Source organism: Cebidichthys violaceus, unplaced genomic scaffold (assembly GCF_023349555.1).
Source record: "Cebidichthys violaceus isolate CVI_PGR_0920_01 unplaced genomic scaffold, fCebVio1.0.p SCAF_26, whole genome shotgun sequence".
NCBI lineage: Eukaryota > Metazoa > Chordata > Actinopteri > Perciformes > Stichaeidae > Cebidichthys > Cebidichthys violaceus.
In genome coordinates, this window is record NW_027176439.1 from 2,234,487 (window position 1) to 2,256,655 (window position 22,169).

General features: G+C 42.1%; 1 protein-coding gene across 1 annotated transcript in view; it reads right to left on the minus strand.

The window, feature by feature from the left end:
* Window positions 1–22,169, minus strand: part of adamts3 (ADAM metallopeptidase with thrombospondin type 1 motif, 3) — a 135,581-nt gene that overhangs the window by 65,690 nt on the left and 47,722 nt on the right. The window contains exon 5 of the mRNA XM_068720918.1: window positions 10,640–10,827. Within this exon, the coding sequence (XP_068577019.1) occupies window positions 10,640–10,827 (188 nt within the window). The remainder of the gene's footprint in view (window positions 1–10,639; window positions 10,828–22,169) is intronic.

The window sequence follows — 22,169 nt, forward strand, 5'->3', positions numbered from 1 at the left end:
ATGAATGTGATTGGACGCTGCTAATCAGCTGGTAACCAAGGGGCTGATGAATGAGGTCGTGATGGTGAAGCATGAATAGAACCGCTCTCTGCCTGATGCACTGCTAAGCTCCATTAAGTTAACTCATAGCTCTCTAAATGTTTTTATAATGATCAGTTTGCTTAGTGAGTGCAATTTGGACATTAGTTTTATGTACATTATTCTACTTAATACACCGCTAATTTCTAAAGAAATTAAATATTTGACACAAAATATGTATTTTAAAATGATTTTATTGCTAGAAATTGTCCTCTAATCGACCAATTAGAATAGAGTATTAAACAAAGCGGTGTAATAATTTGAATTAGATACGGTAACTTACATGTTAAGATGGTGGTCAGCTAATATACGAGTTGATAGGAGCTGATGTCTTGAATAGACATGGAGAATGTTGAAGGAGTAGTTTCGACATTTCGGGAAAGATTTTTTTTTTTGCTTTCTGTCCAAGAGTTAGAATGACAAAATCAACACCCTTGTAAATAAGTTGTACATATATTTTTGTATGCGTGTATCTTCTTATGCAGCAAAATGGGACAACAGACTGCAGTCCGTTGTGCAACCCTGTACAATGACAATATATGAAGCTATTAGCAAACCCTCAGGTTAACCAGGGAAACGGAGTGAATGGCTTGTGAAAAAAACCTTTTGGTTGCAAAACGCATGGAAAACATAAATGAATGGTCTTGATATTTTGTTTTACTTTGGCAAATGACCACAGTATTATCCCCTACATATTGTATACTGTGCAGAGATGTCCTGCTTTTCATGACAACCGTAAACGAGAACAACATGGATTTTATTGACAGCTGACCTTTACCAGGCTCAGCGTGACATACGTGTGTGTGTGTGGGTGTGTGTGTGTGTGTGTGTGTGTGTGTGTGTGTGTGTGTGTGTGTGTGTGTGTGTGTGCGCGCGAGATCGCCCGTCACCTCGTCTTTATCACAGTTGTTTCGTCGCTAACTGATCGACCGTACAGCGAGCACCAACCGCATCAGTGAACAAATCACGATCTCGTCCAGCTCTCCGACACCGTTCCTGAGTGAGAGGGAGGCCTCATCAGCAGCCGGCAGCGTTCGGACTGAAGCGACAGGCGGCGGCGCAGTGGGATTCATCTTCTCTGGGCCAGTGATTTCTCACTGAGTTTATCCACCTCATTACACAATATGTCAGTGTTTTCCACACGGGGGGGGGGGGGGGAGAGGAGGAGGTGGACGCAAAATATTCATAATGTAATCACGTGCTTAATTGTCCTCAGATTACCGTTTTGGCCTCATCATCTTCTCGGGGTTGAGTCGGGGAGGAAGAGCGTCCAGCGGATTCCATCGCTCACCGCTTTGAAGCAACAATCTGACTGATTGTGACCAGCTGGGTGCTTTATTTAAAAAAAGAAGACGGTGAATGCTGCTGATGCTTGGACCTCGCATCTACTGGCAGAGCGGCTCTAATACCGGCTAAAATTACATCATATTTGAATCTTTCTCCCACACGCTGATCCGCTCGCTTACAAAAGGTCGATCGTGAGCCTGAACTCGACATCACAGCAGCTTCTTCCACATGTTTACACTCCAGGACTCACTTCCTCTTGCTGTACAGATTTTTTTTTCTCCCATCCAGCTCACGTACACTGGTCCGTAGCTGAAAATGGCCACAATAAATCTCTCTAGAGGGAAGCGGGTGGGGGGGGGGGATTGATGGGGGCTCCGATCAATACCACTAACTTGATTGCTTCCCTCAGCTGAAATTTCAAATCTCAAAACTTACTGTCTTGTGTGTAAAGTCATCAAGAACGACAGTACTTTTCTGTTGTCCTCTCTTGTGCTGTCTTCATGTTGGACGGTTTGTCTTTAATCTAGAACTTTTGTTCATAGATAGTCTGAAGTGATGCATTAATCTGAGCTGCTCAACATGTGGAAAAGACATTAATGCAAAAGTGCACAAAGAGCAGGAGTTCCCCTTATGAATATTCCATTACATTTGTCAGTTATATTTCAGTGTTTCATTGCGGTTAAGATGCAGGCATCGAGGTTTTGTCTCTTGTTGACTTTTCTGCCCACGATACACAAGAGGAGTTACGTAGAAACGAGTTGCTGCAGGGAGAAACAAAGAGTCTGCATGTGTGTGTGTGTGTGTGTCAAACTGTATGAAGGCTGCCAGGACTGACGTGTTCCAAAACTGGCATCAGTAAATAGAGCTACAAATCCAAAGTTACAGAAGAGAAACAAAAGGTTTTCTTTGAGGATCAGGTTGAATGCTGAAAATAGCTAAACTGATAAATGCAGTAACAAAACGAATGAATCAATCTCTTCTTTCTTTTCCAAAGCCGGAACATCCCAACCTACCAAACGTGTTGGCATTGTGCATCTCTTTAAACCACGGGCTGTGTTTTATGACGACGTTTTTGGAACCAAAAATATGCGTCTATGTGTCTATCAGCCTTGTAGCGATCAATGAAATGAAGCGATTGCTTAGTTTACACATCATGGTTTTGTGTTAAAATAAATACGTAACACCGTGACGTAACAATGTAAGTACCGTAAATGAATAACAATCACCCTCAGCAGACTTCCGTGAGTAACAAGCATGACAACGTTACGTAACAAGCGTAACATCCGCAACAAACAACGTTCTCCTGGGTGAAAGTCCTGTGTTTGTTTGACCAACACACCACTCCTCCCATCTCGCTTGCTGTACTCGTTATTACCACGTTACTGTCGCTCTATATACTACTTCACTCGCTCTGACCGAAAGCAAAAACGTCGACATTTAACGTATCCATAGTTTGCAGAAACGCACAATGCCAACAATTTTTCCTGGGGAGAGGGTGACCATTTGGTGGGAGACTAAGGCCATGTCCACACTACTCCGTTTCTATTTGAAAAGGCATATGTTTAGCTACGTTTACACCGAGCGTCCAGACTACGCCGAACACGGAAACGCTCCCGAAGACGGATACGTTTGAAAACGATGGCGTAGAGACCCGCGTTCGCTACTTGATTGTTTATTAGCATCATGACGTGTCCTTCCCTGATTCGTCACACCCATATCACGTGACCGGAAAGCTTAAACAACCACCTTGATTACCGATCGACTACCAGGTTCATTTAACACGGACAACTGATTACAGGTGTTGCCGACCTTGTTGTTCTTTACTAGCAGCTGTTGTCCAGTTAAAGTCTGCATGTCTGCGGAGGAAGCAGCTGTTAATGGAGCGATTAGCGAGCGGCGTGACCAGCGGCGTCATCAGACCTGAAGTCACGGTTAGCGGCTTTAGGGAGGGCGATGGACACAAAACGGAGGACTTTCCTGTCCTTATTCATGCTTATCTTGTTCTGCACAACTATTGTGAAGTCCACAGATAAAATGTAAAGGAACAAAAGCAGGAATTGCTCTCCAGTAGGACAGATAGTTAAGCCACCAGCAGAGCTACGAGTGAGAACAGACAACAAGGAAACCGAGAGGAAACGAGTGAGAGACGTGTGTTGACCACATTTATAGACCAATAATCTAGTAAACTTTAAGGTGTAAGTGTTGATTTTAAAGTAAATGTGATGTGTGTGTGTGTGAGTGTGAGAGAGAGAGAGAGAGAGAGAGAGAGAGAGAGAGGGAGAGAGAGAGACAGAGAGAGCGAGAGAGAGAGAGGGAGAGAGAGACAGAGAGAGAGAGGGAGAGAGAGAGAGAGAGGGAGATAGAGAGAGAGAGAGAGAGAGAGGGAGAGAGAGAGGGAGAGAGAGAGATAGAGAGACAGAGAGAGAGAGAGAGAGGGAGAGAGACCTGCAGCACTGACGTTAAGTCTGAAAAATAAAACTTCTAAAACTTTCCAAGAAATGTGTCTGTTTGAGTTCATAGAGGAAGATTTTAGAGAAGATCTTAAGTATCAAACACAACCTTTCATTACTAAAGACTACTTTATTACTCTGTCGTATTTTTTGTAGCTAAGCAACCAATCTACTTCCTGTTTACATCGGCGCATGCCCAGTGTACGTGAAGAGTCACGTGATAATCGTTTTCAGGCGTGTTCGTCTGGACGGACATTATTTTGAAAACGATGCAGAAACGCCGTGTGGACGGAGATCGTTGAGTAGGACATGGCCTAATGTAGCTGCTAGCCTCGTTCCTCATTCACTAGGCTGAGTTCCCCTTTCAGAGTGTAATATACATAACATGCGTTTAGTATTTTTTTTTCCACTATATTCAATTTAGTTTAGATAAATAATCCAGGGCTGCAACTAACAACTAACAATTATTTTGATTATCGATTAATCTGCCGATCATTTTCTAGATTAATTGTATGGTTCGTAAAAAGTCCAAGGTGATGACTTTAAATGTCTTGTTTCCTCCAAACCCCCAAAATATTCAGTTAAATATGACATAAAACAGAGAAAAGCAGGAAATCTCCATATTTGAAAGGTTGAAAACAGCATTTTCTGCCATTTTTGCATGAAAAACAACTTGCGATTGGTGATTAATCTATTATCAAAATAGTTGGTAATTATTATTCTATCGCTCTTCTAATCAATTACTCGACTAATCATTGCAGCTCTAAATGGATCATAGTCATCCTATAAAGCTACTGAAGAAGTACAAAATGCTTTAGTCTACTTTTGGCTTTTAGTGGTTTGGTGGAAATAATAATGCTAAGCATTCAATAAGATTGTAGACAGCAGTGAGCTTCCAACTTTGTGGCAACGGTTTGTCACTTGTTCCTGTTATAACATGGCGACGCCCCGGTGCAAGAATTCACATCTATGAAGAAATGGATTCTCAGCTTGGTGTTGAAGAACTCGACTTGCTCGCACAGAGGCCAGACCTCAAACCCTTCCAACACCTTTGGGATGAAGTGGAACGCCGATGGCGAGCCAAGTCTGATCAACCAGCATCAGCCTCTGGACCTCACTAATACTGTTGTGGCTGAGTGGGAGAGAAAAAAAAAAATCCCTGCAACCGGGTTCCAACATATGATGGAAAGTCTACACCCAGAAGAGTGGAGGCTGTTACAGCAGCAGATTCATGGCCACGGTCTGGGAATGACATGATGATAATACAATCAAAAAGCAACAACAGCGCTATAAATTCTACCTTTGTGACGCCTGGAATGTTTGGTTTATGGTGACACTTTGTCACAGGAGACGTTTTGATTCAACGCCATAGTAATATTTGAGCCCGGAGTGAGTCCTGGTGTTGGACTATACTCCGTTAAAGAGCTGAAAAACACCTTTCAATGTAATATATTGCAGTCCAATCCAAATTGCAGTCTTAAAAACAACCAAATAGAATAAAAACAAAAAAAATAATAGCTGTCAAATTAAATTGCACAGGTATTAAACAGATAAGTGAGCATATATTTCAATGTAAATGTTGTTGCAGTACCCACATGTCACCTACAGAGGTCCATAAAAGTCATGCATGACTTTATGTCCCATTAAGAGGACTCATCAGTGAAACCCTGTAATTTATAACCGCTGCGTTCAGCTTTTCTTGATGACACGGACGGTTTCTACTATTTTGCTATTGATGTTTCTTTTTATTTTTGATCAAGTGGAGTTTGACTTTGATGATTTCAACCAATTCAAATCATAGATAGAACACAGATTGTATCTTTTTCTTCTTATTGCCATCTTATTCTGATAGCAGAAATTCAGATTATCAGTTTGACAACTTCAAACTTTTCACCGCCTTTTAATATCTTGTCTGCTGACACGCTGATGTTGCATAGAGGCAACATTTCTGGAGAGAGCTGATTGGGCGTCACGTAGCCTCTCATTGGAGCATTTGCCGCTGAGTGAGTCACTGCGTAATGGCTTGTGTCCGAGGCTTTCATGAGAAATGATATTGACCTTTGGCGGCTCGAGAGGGAAAGCTGACGCCACCGGCTGAAGCAATTTTATTCCTGTGCGTGTCTGTCCATGTGTACACTTATGACTGAAACTGATCCACCAGCAGCCGGCACGATCTTCACTTTACTTAAGTGAAAAAAAGATCCAACAAGAGAAATGGTTTGAGACAACTGAGGGGAAAATGACCAAAAAATAAAAGGCATAAATTGTGATGAAAAAAAAGAAGCTTCTAAAATCTAAATTCGACATAGTCTCAAATATGTGAGTGTTTGAGCTCGTACCACTAATTTCCCATAATTTGTGAATATCAAAGAATATAATGACGCATGCATTGAACTAAATTGGATTGCAGAGTACAGCAGAACAAAGCAGCTATGCATGGTATGAGAGAGAAAAAAAAATGCAGAGGGGAGTTCCTGCGGATTGATTTTATGAAGACAAATTCTCCCAGAAATCCAGAGTTAGAACATTAGAAGCCTGTGCTGCACTCGCTAATGGAGTCTCATTAAAGACTTGATTCTTATCTCATTTACTGGAGCAGGTTGGGGACCAGACGTAAAGCTGGAGCGAGATTAAACCGATTAATACAGTGTGCGTCCATGAAAACTGCATTGGTGTTGATCCCATTGTTGACAGTGACACCAATGGAGATGCACATACACACAAAACAAACACGCATTAACACCGTACAGTACATGAATACATGCTCATTATATGTTACAATGAGTTACGGTCCTCTGGAGAACAGTGAGGATACATAAGCAGAGGCTCTTTGTTGATGAGAAGGAGGAATCAAACAGAAGGAAAGAGAAGAAAAGGGATAGGAGAGGAGAGGGGAGAGGGGAGAGGGGAGGAGGATTCAAAAGGAGAGGAGAGGAAGGATAGGAGGCGGGCGGGAAAATGAGTGGGCGAGGATGAGAGGAGAGAAAGAGAAGAAGAGAAAAGAAAACCGAGGGGAGGAATGATAGGAGGCAAATGTTAAAATGAGTGGGTGAGGGTGAGAGGAGAGAAAGAGAAGAAAAAAGAGGAGAGGAATGATAGGAGGCAAATAAGAAAATGAGAGGAGAGGCGAGGAAAAGGAAACAAAAGGGGAGGGGAAGAATGATAATGAAGAAGATGGAGGGATGGAAGGGAACAGGAGAGCGGAGAGGTGAAAGGCAAGGAAGAGAGAGAGAGAGAGAGAGAGAGAGAGAGAGAGAGAGAGAGAGAGAGACAGGTCCAGATGAGCAGCACACTGGACACTGTTGTCAATCACAGTCTGCAGTGTTCAGAGGTAAGAGCTGTTCCCTCTGCTGGGAAACAGCATAAATAACCTCACACATTCATCACTGGAGACCATGGCAACACAATGAGAGAGAGAGTGTGAGAGAGGGATGCACTCCAACACATTCTTTCTCTGAATTATGGATATATGTCTTCTGTATATATACAGTATACTGTAAGCAACCCAGTCTCATTCCCAGAGCGTCAAATACACAGCAGCACAGGAGTCGAGGTGGAAGGATGGAAGAAACAAACAAAGGACTTTAACTCAGGAGAGCGCCGTTCGTGTCCCTTGTGAAACCAATAAATGTTGACTTATTTGAAGTTACGTAAGCACGTTATACAGATCTGATGATAAATCAACTAATCAAGTCGACATAATTGCATGAGCGTTAGTTGAGCGGCCTTTATTACGGTAGATAGTGACAGAAGAGAGATATCAGGAAACACTGGGAGACGGAGATGTAGAAATGAAATAAAATCTAATTCTTAATATGAATTATGAGGTACTACTTTAAGTCAAATGTTTGACTAAATTATGAAATGGTGAGTCTAAGTTATAAACTATTTAGTAAATACAAAGATATAGCAAGCTGATGTTTGGAGTTGAACGTAGGAAAACAAAACATAACATCTGAATTTTGATATTTAATAATAATATGAATAATAATTCATTATCATTTACTACGATTGTTACACCAGTATTTTTTTACTTTTCATTCAGTGTTTTCTTTATTTTAGAAATGGGCTTCTGTGGTAACTAATGAACAGATATCATAAGTTGTATAGTAATAAAGTAATGAGATCATGATGTGTCTCAGAGTTCAATTGACTCGTTCTTCTTCACAGACGAACTGTTTAACCCAAGGAGCGCATTACTGACGAGGCTCTGGTTAGCTTCTATCGACACTCAAATGAACTGACATCCTTCAAAACTCAACACAGAGATACAATTCTTATGCTCGATACATGAAAACAATCCTGTGTTTTCTCACATTCTCAGAAGAGCACAATGCTGGGAAGAGGGAAAAAGGACTGCGGAGGAAGAGCGTAAACAGCATTACAGAATCAATGCTTCCGAGCATATGCATTTGAAAGGATTATCTTTCAGCAGTGATGGCTGAAAAGGCTTTTTTAAGAAAACATATATTTCTGGGACGGTGCCTTCGCAGGAAACGCATGACAAGTAATCAGGACTACAGCTGGTGCTGCGACACACTCGATATCACCCTGATAGAAATCAATGGGAGCACACCGTCTGATACGCATCCAGTGATGTCTGCAGGTTGGCTGCTTTAATTCTGCTTTAAATGCTCGAATTCTTCTCCCCCACAACATGTCACCAACGGTATAAAGAAACGCTATTCATCTCCAACCACATCCCCTTTGATCACCAGCAGGAACAGCAGCTTCCATAGTTCTCTCCAGAAAGCATGAAAAAAAACAAACAACCAGTGGGATGAAAGTTTTCTGCCTGCTTCTATATCTGTGAAGCGTCTCATTGAAGGCCTCGCCACGCAGCGAGCGGTTGGCCCGATCTCTTCCCCCACGGGAGAGGCCTTTTCTCCGTCGACAACTTCTAATCTGCGACTCCCGAACTACATGAGCGTCTGAATCGATTGTAAAAAAAAAAAAAAAAAAAAAGCCAAGTAAAAGCATCTCGGTTCAACGACATCGACGAGGTGCAGCTACATCGAAGACAGACAAATGATCCCTGCACAGATTTAATGGCACACTCCTTTGTGTTTGAACGGGGGAAATCATTCCTCGGTATCCCGGTGTGGACAACAGCGCAGCAGCTCCCAGAGCTGTTGATTTGACACCGAGCCACAGCAGACGACTCACAGGAGAAAGAGGCTGTTGTTAACGCATATATTCAGATCATGACCAGCTGCAATCAGCATGTGATTGTTATGGCAGAGTAGAGGGCAGTGTAACCTCCTCTGTATTGCTTCTGGCCCTGGGAAACAGAACTGAGTGCTTACTGACCCAGCTCTCAGAAGACACGAGAACTGAAAAAGTGCAATTTAGTTGCCGTTTCATGTTGGAAACCCCAGTGACCCATGTTTTCAGGGGGGCGCGGGGGATCTTAAAGGAGGAGATAGCAGGTCAACAGTATGTGATACATAGTCGAGGTGCACGTCATCTGAAAGCTGGAAACCTGAAGACTGATTTGAGATGCAGCACAGCAGTGTCGGCTTAGCTCTACTAGTCATGAATCTGTAATAACCGTTGTGTTTTGGTTCGGAGCAAATGTTGAGGGTTTAGGGTGTAAAAGGGAACATTTTGATGGAAGTATATGGTGGCCATTTTCATGCTCACTTGCGTGTCATAAGTTGTTGGGAGTGATTTTTGGTCAACACCATGTTTCTTCACAGAACGGATGTCAAATTGAAACAGTTTTGTTAGTTTAAGAATAGACCAAAATCTCTCCAAAATACCACATTAAGACAGCAAGACGCCGAGGAACACCACAGAAACATCCATGCTGGGATTTGGCATCTTAAACTTGTGACACCTGGAGGGAATTTCTTCAAACCTGGACTCAGGAATGAACTGACTTGAGTGTGGTGGTCAAAGGCAAAGACTGCATAGAAGAAGAATTGGACGTAGTCATCATGACATCACCTATTGGTTTGTGGACTGATGTTTTCAAGCCTTGAGTTCAGCATTATGGCCGCCGCCATCTTCGCTTTTTGCAACCAATGAATGGAAGTTACCATATTAGGAAGCCAGAGGAGTGACGTAGAGATGCTATATATATATATATATATATATATATATATATATATATATATATATATACGGCTCTGGTAGGGCAGCGACCTGTCAATCACAAGGTAGCCCCCCCCCCACAAGCATACTCTACCATACATGGTCGATTTGACTCTAAATGAACTTCACGCTGTATTGAAGAAGACTTGAAACTAGAGATTGAGGCCATAAACTCATGTTTACAATGTTTACTGAGGTGATAAATCAAGAGAGACTTCTTTTTGACACTGGAGGAGTCTCCCCCTGATGGCCATTAGAAAGAACGCAAGTTTAAGACACTTAAAGTAAAGCAGTAGCATTAGCTTTACTTTTCAGAACCGGAGGTTGCCGCCTGGTTAAAGGTCAGCGTCACTGTGACCTCACATCTGACCCATTCTTGTGAATGAGGTATAAAAAAAGAGCATAAGAAGAGTGTTGGTGGATGTCATGCATATATGGAGGAAACCAAGTTATGATGACGTAAGTATTTGCGTTGCTGTGCTGGTATACTTTCATGGGAGCACATTTTTCTGTATGCTAAGAACATAATTGTTGAAAATAAAGGTTTCAACTCCTCAAAGAAAATGCTCGAGGAGAAAGACAGTGGAACAGATGCCAAACAGGAAGTAGGGATCTATAGATGGATTCCCACACTCATGCCAAATAAAATCAAAAAAAAATGTTCAAAGAGCAATATACTGCAACACAAGAGTTAGAACTAGTGACAAACACAAGTGTCTGAGACTTACGATATTCATGAGAGTGAGGAGGTAGTTCTGCACGTGCTCCTTGCCGTGAAACCGAACCACCGAGTCGTCAACCCCCAGCAGGATTTCAATGTTGTAGTCGTCCTCCCCGGCATCACGACGGCGGCGGACGGTCTCATTGACCTGCCGGGCTACAGAGTCCAGGGTCCCGGGTACGTCCAGCTCTGGTTCTGGACAGGGACCGAGACAGCGGACATGGAAGTGTTAACAAGACGAAGAAATCTTTAAACAAACACATTTAATCATACTGAACAAACGGTATGCAGTTATCTAAACAACACGCACGTTTCTGTGGACAACAGCTGCTATAAATGGACACGTTGGTCCAGTACTGAAGCTGACAAGAGGGTTGAATCAATATTAATGAGGATACCGGAATTCCTCAGTGTGTGGCAAAGGTGTTTATATATATATATTATTGATGACTGCAAACAATCCACTCTACCACTCGCCAAAATACCAGGTCCAGCTTTTGAAATAAATGCATTTCTCGGTCTCATTGCATCGTTATTGTAAACATTTTGGACTGTTGGTTGAACATATTTAGCAATCTGAAGATGACATTTTGGGCTCTGGAAAACTGTGATTTTTTTATTGACTAAATAATTCATGAATTATTTAAAAAGACAATCAATATTGAAAATCATCCTAAATTGAAGCCTGAAAGTTGATTACAAAAATCTAATCTAAAAAGGATAATACACTTTAGTATAATACACCTAAATTGGCCAAACAACACTTGCTAGTTTATATATATATACATTTTTTATTTTGTTAGTGAAATAACTGTTTGACAGTCATTTTTATTCTATTAGTACATATTATAAGTTGATTCCAACTGGAAAAAGAAGCTCTTTATACACGATTAAGGCCGTGAACTTTATCAAAAAAATATCAATGAAACATTTAGAACATTCTGAATGTATTTTTCATTCAGCCAGAGTGGCACAAAGCCACTCGTATGGTAATTAAAATTTCTATCATTCGCTTTTTAGTGTGCATTCAGAACCAAGCCCTTTAGTAGATGATAGTATGTATTTCATAAATGTGCGACGTACTGCACTGTGCACACAAACACAGCTAATGTCTCTGACATGTGGTTCACTAGTGGCTCTGAATGAAGCCATGAGCTGCTTTGTCGGGGAAACAAGCGGAAAAACCCTCAAGACTCTGAGCTCACGATGCTTGAAATATCTTGAGTTTGAGTTTTGAGTAACAGCTCTGCTACAGTGTAGAAAAAAAAGCAGCTCATAAGATACTTAACTTCTCAAATCATTGAAACTGTGGCAATTTTTTTTTTTTTTTTACAAAAGCCATTGCAATTCACTGCCTGCAATAGCACAAAGAGAATACATGATATGTCGTCATTTTTAGCCATTTTTACAATCTACAGATACCCGTTTTTGAAGGAACACGTATATAACCTTCCCCACTAATACCGCTTAGCTTTCCACTGAAGGCTGAGGTGTCAAACCTCTGACTGCTGATATGAAATCCTTCACCTCGGTAATCCTTCTCTGAGAGCCAATCAAGTGGCCACAGATATCCCTTACTTTACACTTTGCTTTACAGTGGGACGCACAGGAGATTCAATTTTCCACAGTAATGACGGGGAACTGCCGAATCCTTCGGGTGTCAGCAGCTTGGCTGGTCGTAAAAAGCCAGCAGGACGGTTGCGGGATGAAAACTCGGTGGGGAACTTCTTGGCATGTGAATGAATCATCAGAGACCGTTTTAATTTGCTGGAGCTTCAGGCCAACAGTAAGGCTGTCTGCTTCTGTTTGTTTCGTTTGGTGTCAACCGCATTTTCTTTTTTTAGTTTGATCATTTTGGTCAATTTTGATCGCGTTTGACGCAATCTCAAAATGAAACTAGAAAAGTGCCCTCTCTCTCCTCCAGGTGCTTCTCCCTGAGTTGAATCTCACTACATGGTCCCTCTTGACTCCCTTACCCTCAAAATTGCGCCGAAGATATAAAAAACAAGGACTTATTCATCTCGTATCGTGCCTAACTTCAGTGGATTGTAACATATCGCGATGTAATTAAAGGCCAAAAATGTGGCCTGACACAGACTCGCTAAGTCTTGCTCTTAGCCTAGATGACTGCCGGACATGCCTTTTGCTACTGAAGCAGTGTTTGATCGCTCCTACCCGCCGTTTAAGAGGGAGGAGTCAGCACTCAACGACAAATAGAAAACAAGGAAATAGGTTTTGAATCGCTGTAACCACAAGAGGCCATTGAGCAAACAGTCTGTCATTAATGAGCACAGAAATAATTAGACTGATGGGTCCAGTAGTATGCGAGATTAGCCGTGGACAGACAGACACACACACACACACACACAACCGAACGCATGATCTCCCCTCAGGCTTGAGCCTGCTGGAGATAATGAAAAGTCTGAACTCTCGGTGCACTCAAGGCTGTTTGAAACAGTTTATTCTCTATGATTACAAACTTCACTCCAGCACAAATTTACCACTTATTGTAACCTACAGTTTAACAAACTCTGAAAGTCTTTATTGACAGAAACACTGCAATCTGAACATCATTAATATTTCCATCAGCAAAGCAAAATACGTCAATGTTCTGTTTGCTTGCTGTTTCGCCAACAAACAAAACCTAATTTACGTATGAATATGTAACGTGTCAAACAGTGAAATTGACTTTAAAATCAAATTGCTAACAAAGCTGCCGACATTTATCGGCTACAGCTAAAATGTTTGACTGATGATGGTAGAGGCTTTGTGCAGCACAGTAAACGCTGTGCGACAACAGTAAATCATTTTTGCAGACTCTCTAGTTGTGTGTGTGTGACGGGAGTGCTGGGGAATTTTTTTTTGCATTTAAGACGAGCCCATCTTTATTCAAACTAAAAATATACTGAAGGCAAGAGAGGTCATCTTTCATTTGTCTATGTCCATAAACCTCCGCCTGTAGTCCCCAAGAGAGACATTACAGGCCTTGAAAAGAAATGGGTTCACGTAGGTTCAGGGAGCCCACTTACAAACAAAGGGCACACGGAATCACAAGCAGCTTATGTGTTAAAGACGCTTTGGTGAGCTCTCGTCCTGCCGTGTTTTGGCAGCGGGGTGAGTCAAAACAAATTTGCTCCCAGCGGCGGCGGTTTCTGGCCAAAACGTGACGGACGTGTCGGCGCTCAGCATTACCCTTCTCTGGCGTTCAGGCCAGTTAAAATCATTCGTCAGATGAAGCCACTTTCAAAAACCATTCAAGCGCGCGTATCGGTGGACCCAAAGTGCAGCGTTCTTGGGAGAATGTTGAGATTTCCAGGCGTCTCACCTGGTCAAATTAACCGAAGAACTCTCTTGCAAACCACCCGGAACATATTTAGTGTGAACTACGATTCCACTGAAATGCCATGAATATGAACTGTCTGAATGTGAAGCCAGGCGAGGCAGAAGCTGCTCCGTGCTCTGCTGAGCTTCCCCTGAATAAATAAATGATTAAACCAAAACAAATACAAATTAAATAATAACAATCCTATATTTCATCCGCATCGGGTGAAGATACTGCTCTGGTAAATACTTGGAAATCTCAAGCCATAAATAAAAGCGCAGGCCATTTTTCTTCTTCTTTTTTTTTTTCCAAGGATGCTGAGGGCCGCAGACAGGGCCGGTGATTGAGTGGAGCGGGAGCTAAAATAAATAAGAAGAAATGGCTGCCACCTCAGCTGTGGCCCAGGCTCCTACAGTGTTGGGATTGTGGAGTGCATTCCTCCTCTCCGCCGCTCCCGTCATGACACAGGCATTCTTGTGCAGCGGACCCCCCCAACCCCACCCCCCCACCCCGAGTAAACAGGCTTTCTAAGGTACCTACTTCAAACGCACAGGACTTCCCCTCAGCAGCGCTCCTTAAGACCGCTAGTGTGCTTCAGTCAGAGGCCAGCACCACCCCCCCCCCCCCCCCCCCCCCTTCCCTCCGTCCTCCACCTCGCCCCATAGCCCAGTCCCATGGGAGCCCCACCGTGCAGCCCAGGAGATGGGAGTGGCCCCCAGCCAGCGTCTGCCCACACGTGGCACCGAGCAGCAAAGGTGGCACCGAGGCCAGCCAGAGCGGCCGCAGGCTAAAAATGGCACAGAGGCAGGCGACTCGCCATCAGCCCGGAGTGGAAATCTACTGTGTCTGCTGTGACGCCTTCAATATCCACACTCGCACTCCCCAAACCTCATTAGGAGAAAGGACACATATTGTATTGCCAGAATGAACCTGGGTGAGGGGAAACATTTTTTTATTTTTTTTTTGCATTTGTTTGTTCAAATTCAAATGCGTTAACATATAGGGCGAATTTTCTCCTCTGAGGATGCAGATCTTTATATTTCTAATTATAAATGCTAACACATCTGACAGCAAAAATATGTTAATTTATGGGAAAATGGCCAACAAGTACCAAGTGTATTACAGCAACAAAAAGAAGCATTTTTTTTTTGCATTAAAATCAGAGCGGTAATCCTTTTATCTGTTTCTGCCGTGTAGTGACGCAGCGGGATTGGCCTATATAATGTAACATAATGTATGAAATGATACGGAAATGCACATTTAAAGGGGGGGGGGGGGGGGGGGGTATGCATGAAATCTACTCTGTGAGCTGAATGTCATTTTCTCATTTCTGCCACTTTGAATTCAATCCAATGAACAAACTGTCAAAACACTCGGGCCGCACAATTCATCGAACATGAACTCGTGAACATGATTTTTGGCTTCCTACAATGAAATGAACATTATCGACTGAGATGTTGACATTTAAAATACGTGATCTATTGCATGTTAAATCAAGCGCTTCCCTAAACAGACAGCCAGCCACCAGGGGGCGATCCAGATGTTTTTTGGCTTCGCGTTTCGTGAGCTGTCACGTTAATGCACACCGGCCTTACAGCCTTACATTTAAATAGTTTGTCGATAAAAATCAACGAATAATCAGGATAAAGAATGATAACAAAACAATGATCTCAATATTGATCAAACTAATCGTGACTAGATTAGATATCTTAGATTAGATAGATAGATAGTAGATATCTCTGCAGCACAATACGTCGACGTATTTGGCGAAACTGTCAAAACAGTTACTTCCCTCACACTCGGCCACATCTCACCTGTAGCACCTTTCATTTCAAAAGGACACTTTAAACACCGGTTTGAGCCTGATGAGCTGATGGAGCTCCGACAACAAAGCGTCTTCAAAGATCAGAAATAGCGAATTCATCAAACTGCTGTCGCAGCATCAAGCACGCTGCGACATGAGCAGATGCCAGCCAAATCGCTCCAATTTCACGCTGGCTTTCCTGGTAAGCGGATAACTGAAAACGGCCTCCGAGTGTCATCTAACCGGCTGTGAAAATAGCAGGATCACTGGGTCCAAGGAGAGCGTCAGAGCATCGACCCCCACCGCTCAAAGGAAACGATCTCAAAGGAGTCCAGTGAATGAAAGCGGCCACAAAACAACTCATTAAAACATGTTGTGAGTGTGACCAGCTGAATCCTGGGTCCAACTGGTGCACCTGTAGTTCAGGCCGGGAGATATGGCCAAAATCTTCTATCCCAATATACAACTATATATATATATATATATATATATATATATATATCAGGATAAAAATGTTTTCTCGTTATTCAACAAATAAATAGTCTATATGAACCACATGGTGAAGCCTAATTTGTACGCTCCTGTGTGAAATAAATACTTGACGAATAGAAAGAGTATTTTCTATTTTAATTAAGAACATGTCTGAAGAATCTGAGTCAGCATGTGCTTGTTATTATCAATTTAGACGATGTAATCGCGTGTCACGATATCTCGATTTCATCACCATTCCATTGGAGGACGATAAATCATCTCGCATTATCGTATCGAATCATTCAGCTGTTGTGCGTTACTTGTTCTCATCAGACTTTTTAGGAATATTTGTGTGGTTATTTACATACTTATCACTCCCTGTCACACCCGAAACAACAGGACACTGACTTTAATTAAAGTAGAGCAGAAGTACGTAACAGAACGCAGGGTCACCACTGTGACTGAGCCCTGCTAGTTGCTCCATCTGTGTACGCTGCTACGCTATTACTGTTGCAACCAACTGGCGAACATGGAAAAAAAAATATATATATATATGTAGAATTCTGAGTGGGAGTGTCTTTGGAGGAGGTCGGGGAAATAAAGTTAAATTTAGTTGAGATAAAGCATTAAAGCTCCCTCTGAAATGTTTGTAGAACGCTTCAGAATTATAAACACAGCTGGCGGTACAAGACAGTAGAAATATGGAACATGTAACCTAATCCCTGACTAGTCTTAAAATAAATTCTGAATATAAAGAAAACCTATCTTCCATGGGGGCAGGTGACCTGAAATCTTTTACTTGTGTTAACCCTGTATTTGGCAAGTGGCAGGTGCTAATTTCATAATTTAATGTCAATCTAAAAACAGTCCATGGTGTAAATAACCTCCCACCGTTTCATCACACATGCCCAGTGAGGCAGGGCTGGTAATCTTAGGAAACTAGTTACATTGCGCTAGTTGTTTTGTTTTAATTATCCAACCGAAAAAACCCCAGCCCAGAGTTGCCCACTCGTTTGCCATGAAAGTAGCAGACGCTCCAAAAATACGCTGATTCTAGCAAGAAAGCCGCCAAGTCAGCAACTCTGACAGCCCCTCCTTTACAGGCCTCCCTCCAAAGCCACTCCCCCAAAATGATCTTAATGAATGTAAACAGCAAACATGGCTACCGTTCGTTCTCACAGCTGCGAAGCTACAGCAGCTTGTGGGCCGGGCAGAATACACACCGGCTGACAGGATGGCAGGGAGACGGGCGGCTCGTCCAATCGTTGCAATCGAGTCGAATAAAATGACTGGACGGGTTTGTTACAGTCCTGCGACATCAAAAGGTTGGTTTTTTTTCTCCTCTTTTCTATCAGAGCATTTGATTGATTGATTGCTGACAGGACGTAATCAGGATTTCATCAAAATATGACAGCAAAGTGCGGCGCTGACAAATCAACAAAAGGGTGTGAGTGTGAATTCAATACAAGGTGTCAGACTTCGGACCTTCAAAGAACACCGTTCGGTGTTTCCTTCACCGGTGGCTGTAACAGCATCACGGCCCTTATCTCATGACAAGCACCGTAATAGAGTTAACATTCAACAACCTTAATAACCTGGCCACACACTAAATTAAAGAAGATATCCAATGGAAAACAGTCTTCACCAATAAACCACAGACATTTGACGTTAACGTCTGCTTGGTCAGCTGCAACACTGCAATGCTAAGGGCCGCTTGTTATTCATTGCAGCAGAGTGTGGCAGCAGTAACTTATTTGTTGGGTTTTCTTTTCCCATTTCTCTTTTTGTAAAACACCAAATGGTCTGATTTATATCCTCGATTAGCCCGGGTGGAAAACACAAAACAAAAGCCATTATTGCCACACATCTTTCCTGGTCGAAATCTCATTTACCAGTCGCCTTGAATAATGTTTATTTGTTTGCTGTTGCGGCACAATTTCAAACAGCCTGGGGCCCAGATATGGCTTTCGGAGAAGTACAGGTCTGTGAACGACGGCCTGAAATCAGGTGCACGAGACCACTACGTCCACCTTAACATCGAAAACTAAATTACCATCATTTGGATCTTTATCATGCTACCAGTGTGGTTCCAGTAACCACGGTGTTCTGGAGCTGCAGCTGATTCAGTGCTGGTAATTTACTTCTTGTCATGTAAGGGAATTTTTGGCTTCCTAGGACACATAAAACCTGAGATAATTACACCGGATTTCATGGCTGAGGCGCTACTGCTTTGGCCTTTTTCTTCCCTCCGCTCCTATCGAGTTGAAAATGAGCAGTGACAGCAGCACAACAGCGGCCTAATTACCAGCAGCGCACCGCAACAGGAGAAAAGATGCTGGCCGAGGCAGCGCGCACAGTGGAGAGACGCCACGCAGGTTTGTGGTCCTGTGTTGAAGTGTGGTGGAGTGTTTTTAAAAAAAAAAAAAGCTGCGTCTGTGTCTACGTGCATTCTATGTGGCCCACCCGAAGCTTCTGGAACACTATTAACAGGCTGACGGGGAGTTTTAGGCATAAAATGCAAGCACACTCCTGCTCCCACTGGACCTTATATTAAAGCATTACTAATGATGTCTAAGTCTTGGCTGCTCTGCCTTTTAGTGCAAAAGTAAAAGATCATTTATGACAGAAATGTTCCTTAAAAAGCGTGTCAGAGATGCTTTTACCCACATTAACCGTGAATGACGCTGCACCTCGTGATATATAACCCAAAACACAAAAACGATATATTTGACTTGATTTGAAGATTCATTGATTTGTCCCTGGTGCCTTTATGGAGCCTCTTAGCATATTTCAGCTCATTGTTTTGGTTTCACAACCTTTTTTTTGCTCACTCTCAGTGCTTATAGAATGTTTCACTCAAGAGTTGTTGGCGACTTGACGACAGTGCAACTCATTTTGAATGACTGTTGGACATTTTGTCAAGTGGTTCCAAAGAAATGCTGATGTTGCTCTTTGTCCACTGGCTGTAAATAGGCAACTGGTTGCTCACATGTTCACCATAACAACTTTCAAAGCTGACAATAATCACAAATTGGACAGATACCGCGCACCTGCTGTGTTAAAACTAGCCATACTAGCCGCTAGCTGTCCGGGCAAGCAAGCTGGCTAGAAATGAACATTTATTTCCAATATTTATTTTGAATTTCATTCAATAGAGCGGAAGAGTTGGGCTCTGTTCACATGCTGTGTTTTTTTTTGCGTCCTTAAATCCATTGTTCGACGGGCAGAAGACAAGAGCGAGACGCCGTTAAGTGTTCTCACGCGCTTATTTCTTAGGCTTCACCGCAAGATAAAAATAGTAAAACTTTTGTAAAGCATCTCATGTGACTTTTCTTTCTTCTACCAGTCTACGGTAAATATATAAAGGAGAGCGCTTTAGAGCAGGGCTACACAGAACTTGATCTCCCTTTTCCGTCCATGGATGTCACGACATCATTGAAAGGTCACCCGAACTGACAGGCTGCTGTGAGGAATTGATGGTGCTGATGGTGCCATTTCTCTTCGTTTCGACTTTGTTCGGTTCAGTCACCGAGGCTTATTGCTAAATTACCGCGATGCCGTCATCGTGGTGGCAGTGTGCAGCTTTACCAGGACAGCTGGCCTGTCAAGTGATACAGAGCCCAGTCCTGATTCTATGGATGAGACGCACCTGTCCTCACATGGGTGAAGGATGCAAAAAAGAATGTTAACAAGACAAACGCCCTCACGTCAAACTTGCAAAGTGCAGGGCTCTCAGATTGCGGGGAAGGGCCATGTTTTTTTTGGGGTTTTTTTGCCAAAGCCATCTCCATGAGCGGCTCTATTATTCTGCTGGGACAAAATCTTTGGATCCACGCCACTTTGATAGGAGAAATGTCTCATTTTTATATGAAAATATCCACAGGACTTAAGGGTCAGCAGGCAAAACTGATAACAGAAAAAAAAAAAAGAAGTAATTCTAACATCGAATACATAGTGGAGCAAACAGACCAAAGTAGTACCTGAGCATTCGCCATTGTGCCTGCTTCTAAAGGATTCATTTTTGCACGCTGGAGAGCTGGAAAATACACTCATGGAGCTGGTGACAGCACACCCAAAAAATGGAAAAACATTTCAGCTTTGATATTCCTTTAAAGGTTAGAGGACACTATTCTAGCTGCGAACACTGAAAACCAACAGCAGCTCAGTCTGCTAATGCATGTTAGCGGTGTACTTAGTGATACAAGGGTCTTTTTTTCTCAGAACATATAATGAAAACCTTTCCTTTTTCCTCAGTAACAGCACACCAGATCAATGTATATCACATTAAGCCGACCAGTTACCTACAAATAATAATGACAAGCAACAACAAGGGATCCGTGTGGCAATATTCCAGAGCTGTCACTCATCGGGGGCTGCTGACGACAGCTGACCGGGACTGCTGGCCATTTTCCCTTTATACTTCTTGTTGACCTTTGGCGTGCAGGATTTTTATTTAGTTTTAATCCTCCGAAAATCGTTTACGTCAATAAAGAGGGAGCCCGACTGCCAGAGCAGTGCGAAGTGTCAAAGTGTATTTATTTGCAAATCAGAAAATCAAAACCTGAACCGCGACCCAAACACAATCCATATCTATTATTGAAGACATGAAGGCGTTAAGCAGTTAGTTTTTGATGTGAGTGACACTGAATTCTTGTAATTCATGTTAACTCCCTGGTTAATTTGATTTGCCTTGAATCACATTCCAATTGTGTTGATTCCTAATGTGTTAATCTTGATTCCAACTAATCATGAATGGCATTTTTAAAAAGCAAAAAGTTAAAATGCTTCTCATCTGTGAATGTTTCCTGTTTTTCTTGATCTACTATGATAAATAGATAAAACAGTTGGATAAAACAGACATTTGAGATGTCACCATGGACTCTTGAAATTGTTATGGATGCATTTCTCAGTACATTTATTGTTTGTTTGTTTGTTTTGCTTTAACAAGATTAAAGTAAGATATTAAAGGACCAGTGTGACATTTAGGGGCATCAACTGTCAGAAATGGAATATAATAGGATTAAGTGTCTTAAGCAGTGTATAATCACTCTAATTAAAAACGGCTGTCATGTTTCTACCGGAAAAAGAAAAACACGCTTACGCGGCAAAAGTTTCAACTGATTGCAATACGCAACCTCACCGCTAGATGACGCCAAATCCTTCACACTGCACCTTTAAGAACGTGTCCTTTTATTATTGTTACCGAAAGTCAAGTGCGTACGTCACATTGGTCTGAGCTTTAGAATTGAGACCTGGACTGGAAAGACTTAAGTCACAAAACTACGCCTTGAGACTTGATTGGACTCGACTCCCTACAGACTTGAGTTGACATTTACATTTAAGTATCATGTTTTTGACTTTGTAAAGTCCCAGAAAAACTGAAAGCAATCAAGAGAGCAACTTATATGTTAGTGTTAGTGTTAGAATGAGATAGAACCGAAGCCAAAAAACGTACAAAGATAAGATCCAATTTGACGTCATGAACTGGAATTATCCCTCCGTTATTAACGGAACGTTAAAAGAACTTGATTAAACAATTGAAAGAAATCAAGAAGCCACTACTAATAACCTTAACAGCTTTGACATAAATATGTCACAACGATGAGCCAGTTTAACGGTCAGGATTCACAACATTTCATTGTGCTTGTGAAGACTAACCTGACTTGAACTTGCCCTCAAGGATTAGACTTTACTTGACTTTGACTTGCCTCAAAACACTTGAAAAAGATTTTTTTTTTTTTCTTTTTGGATCAGTAAGGAAAAAACAGGTCTTTATTTAGACTGTGATTGTTTGTAACAGCAGCTGGTTTCTGTGTTTGAAACTATTCAATTTTTTTTCTTTGTTTTGCTAAGGAGTGATTTAGTTTTTTCTTCTTTTCTTCGGAGCCGTCTTTTCAACTTCAAGAGCACCTGAGGGTTCCCTGGATGTGACTGATGGAG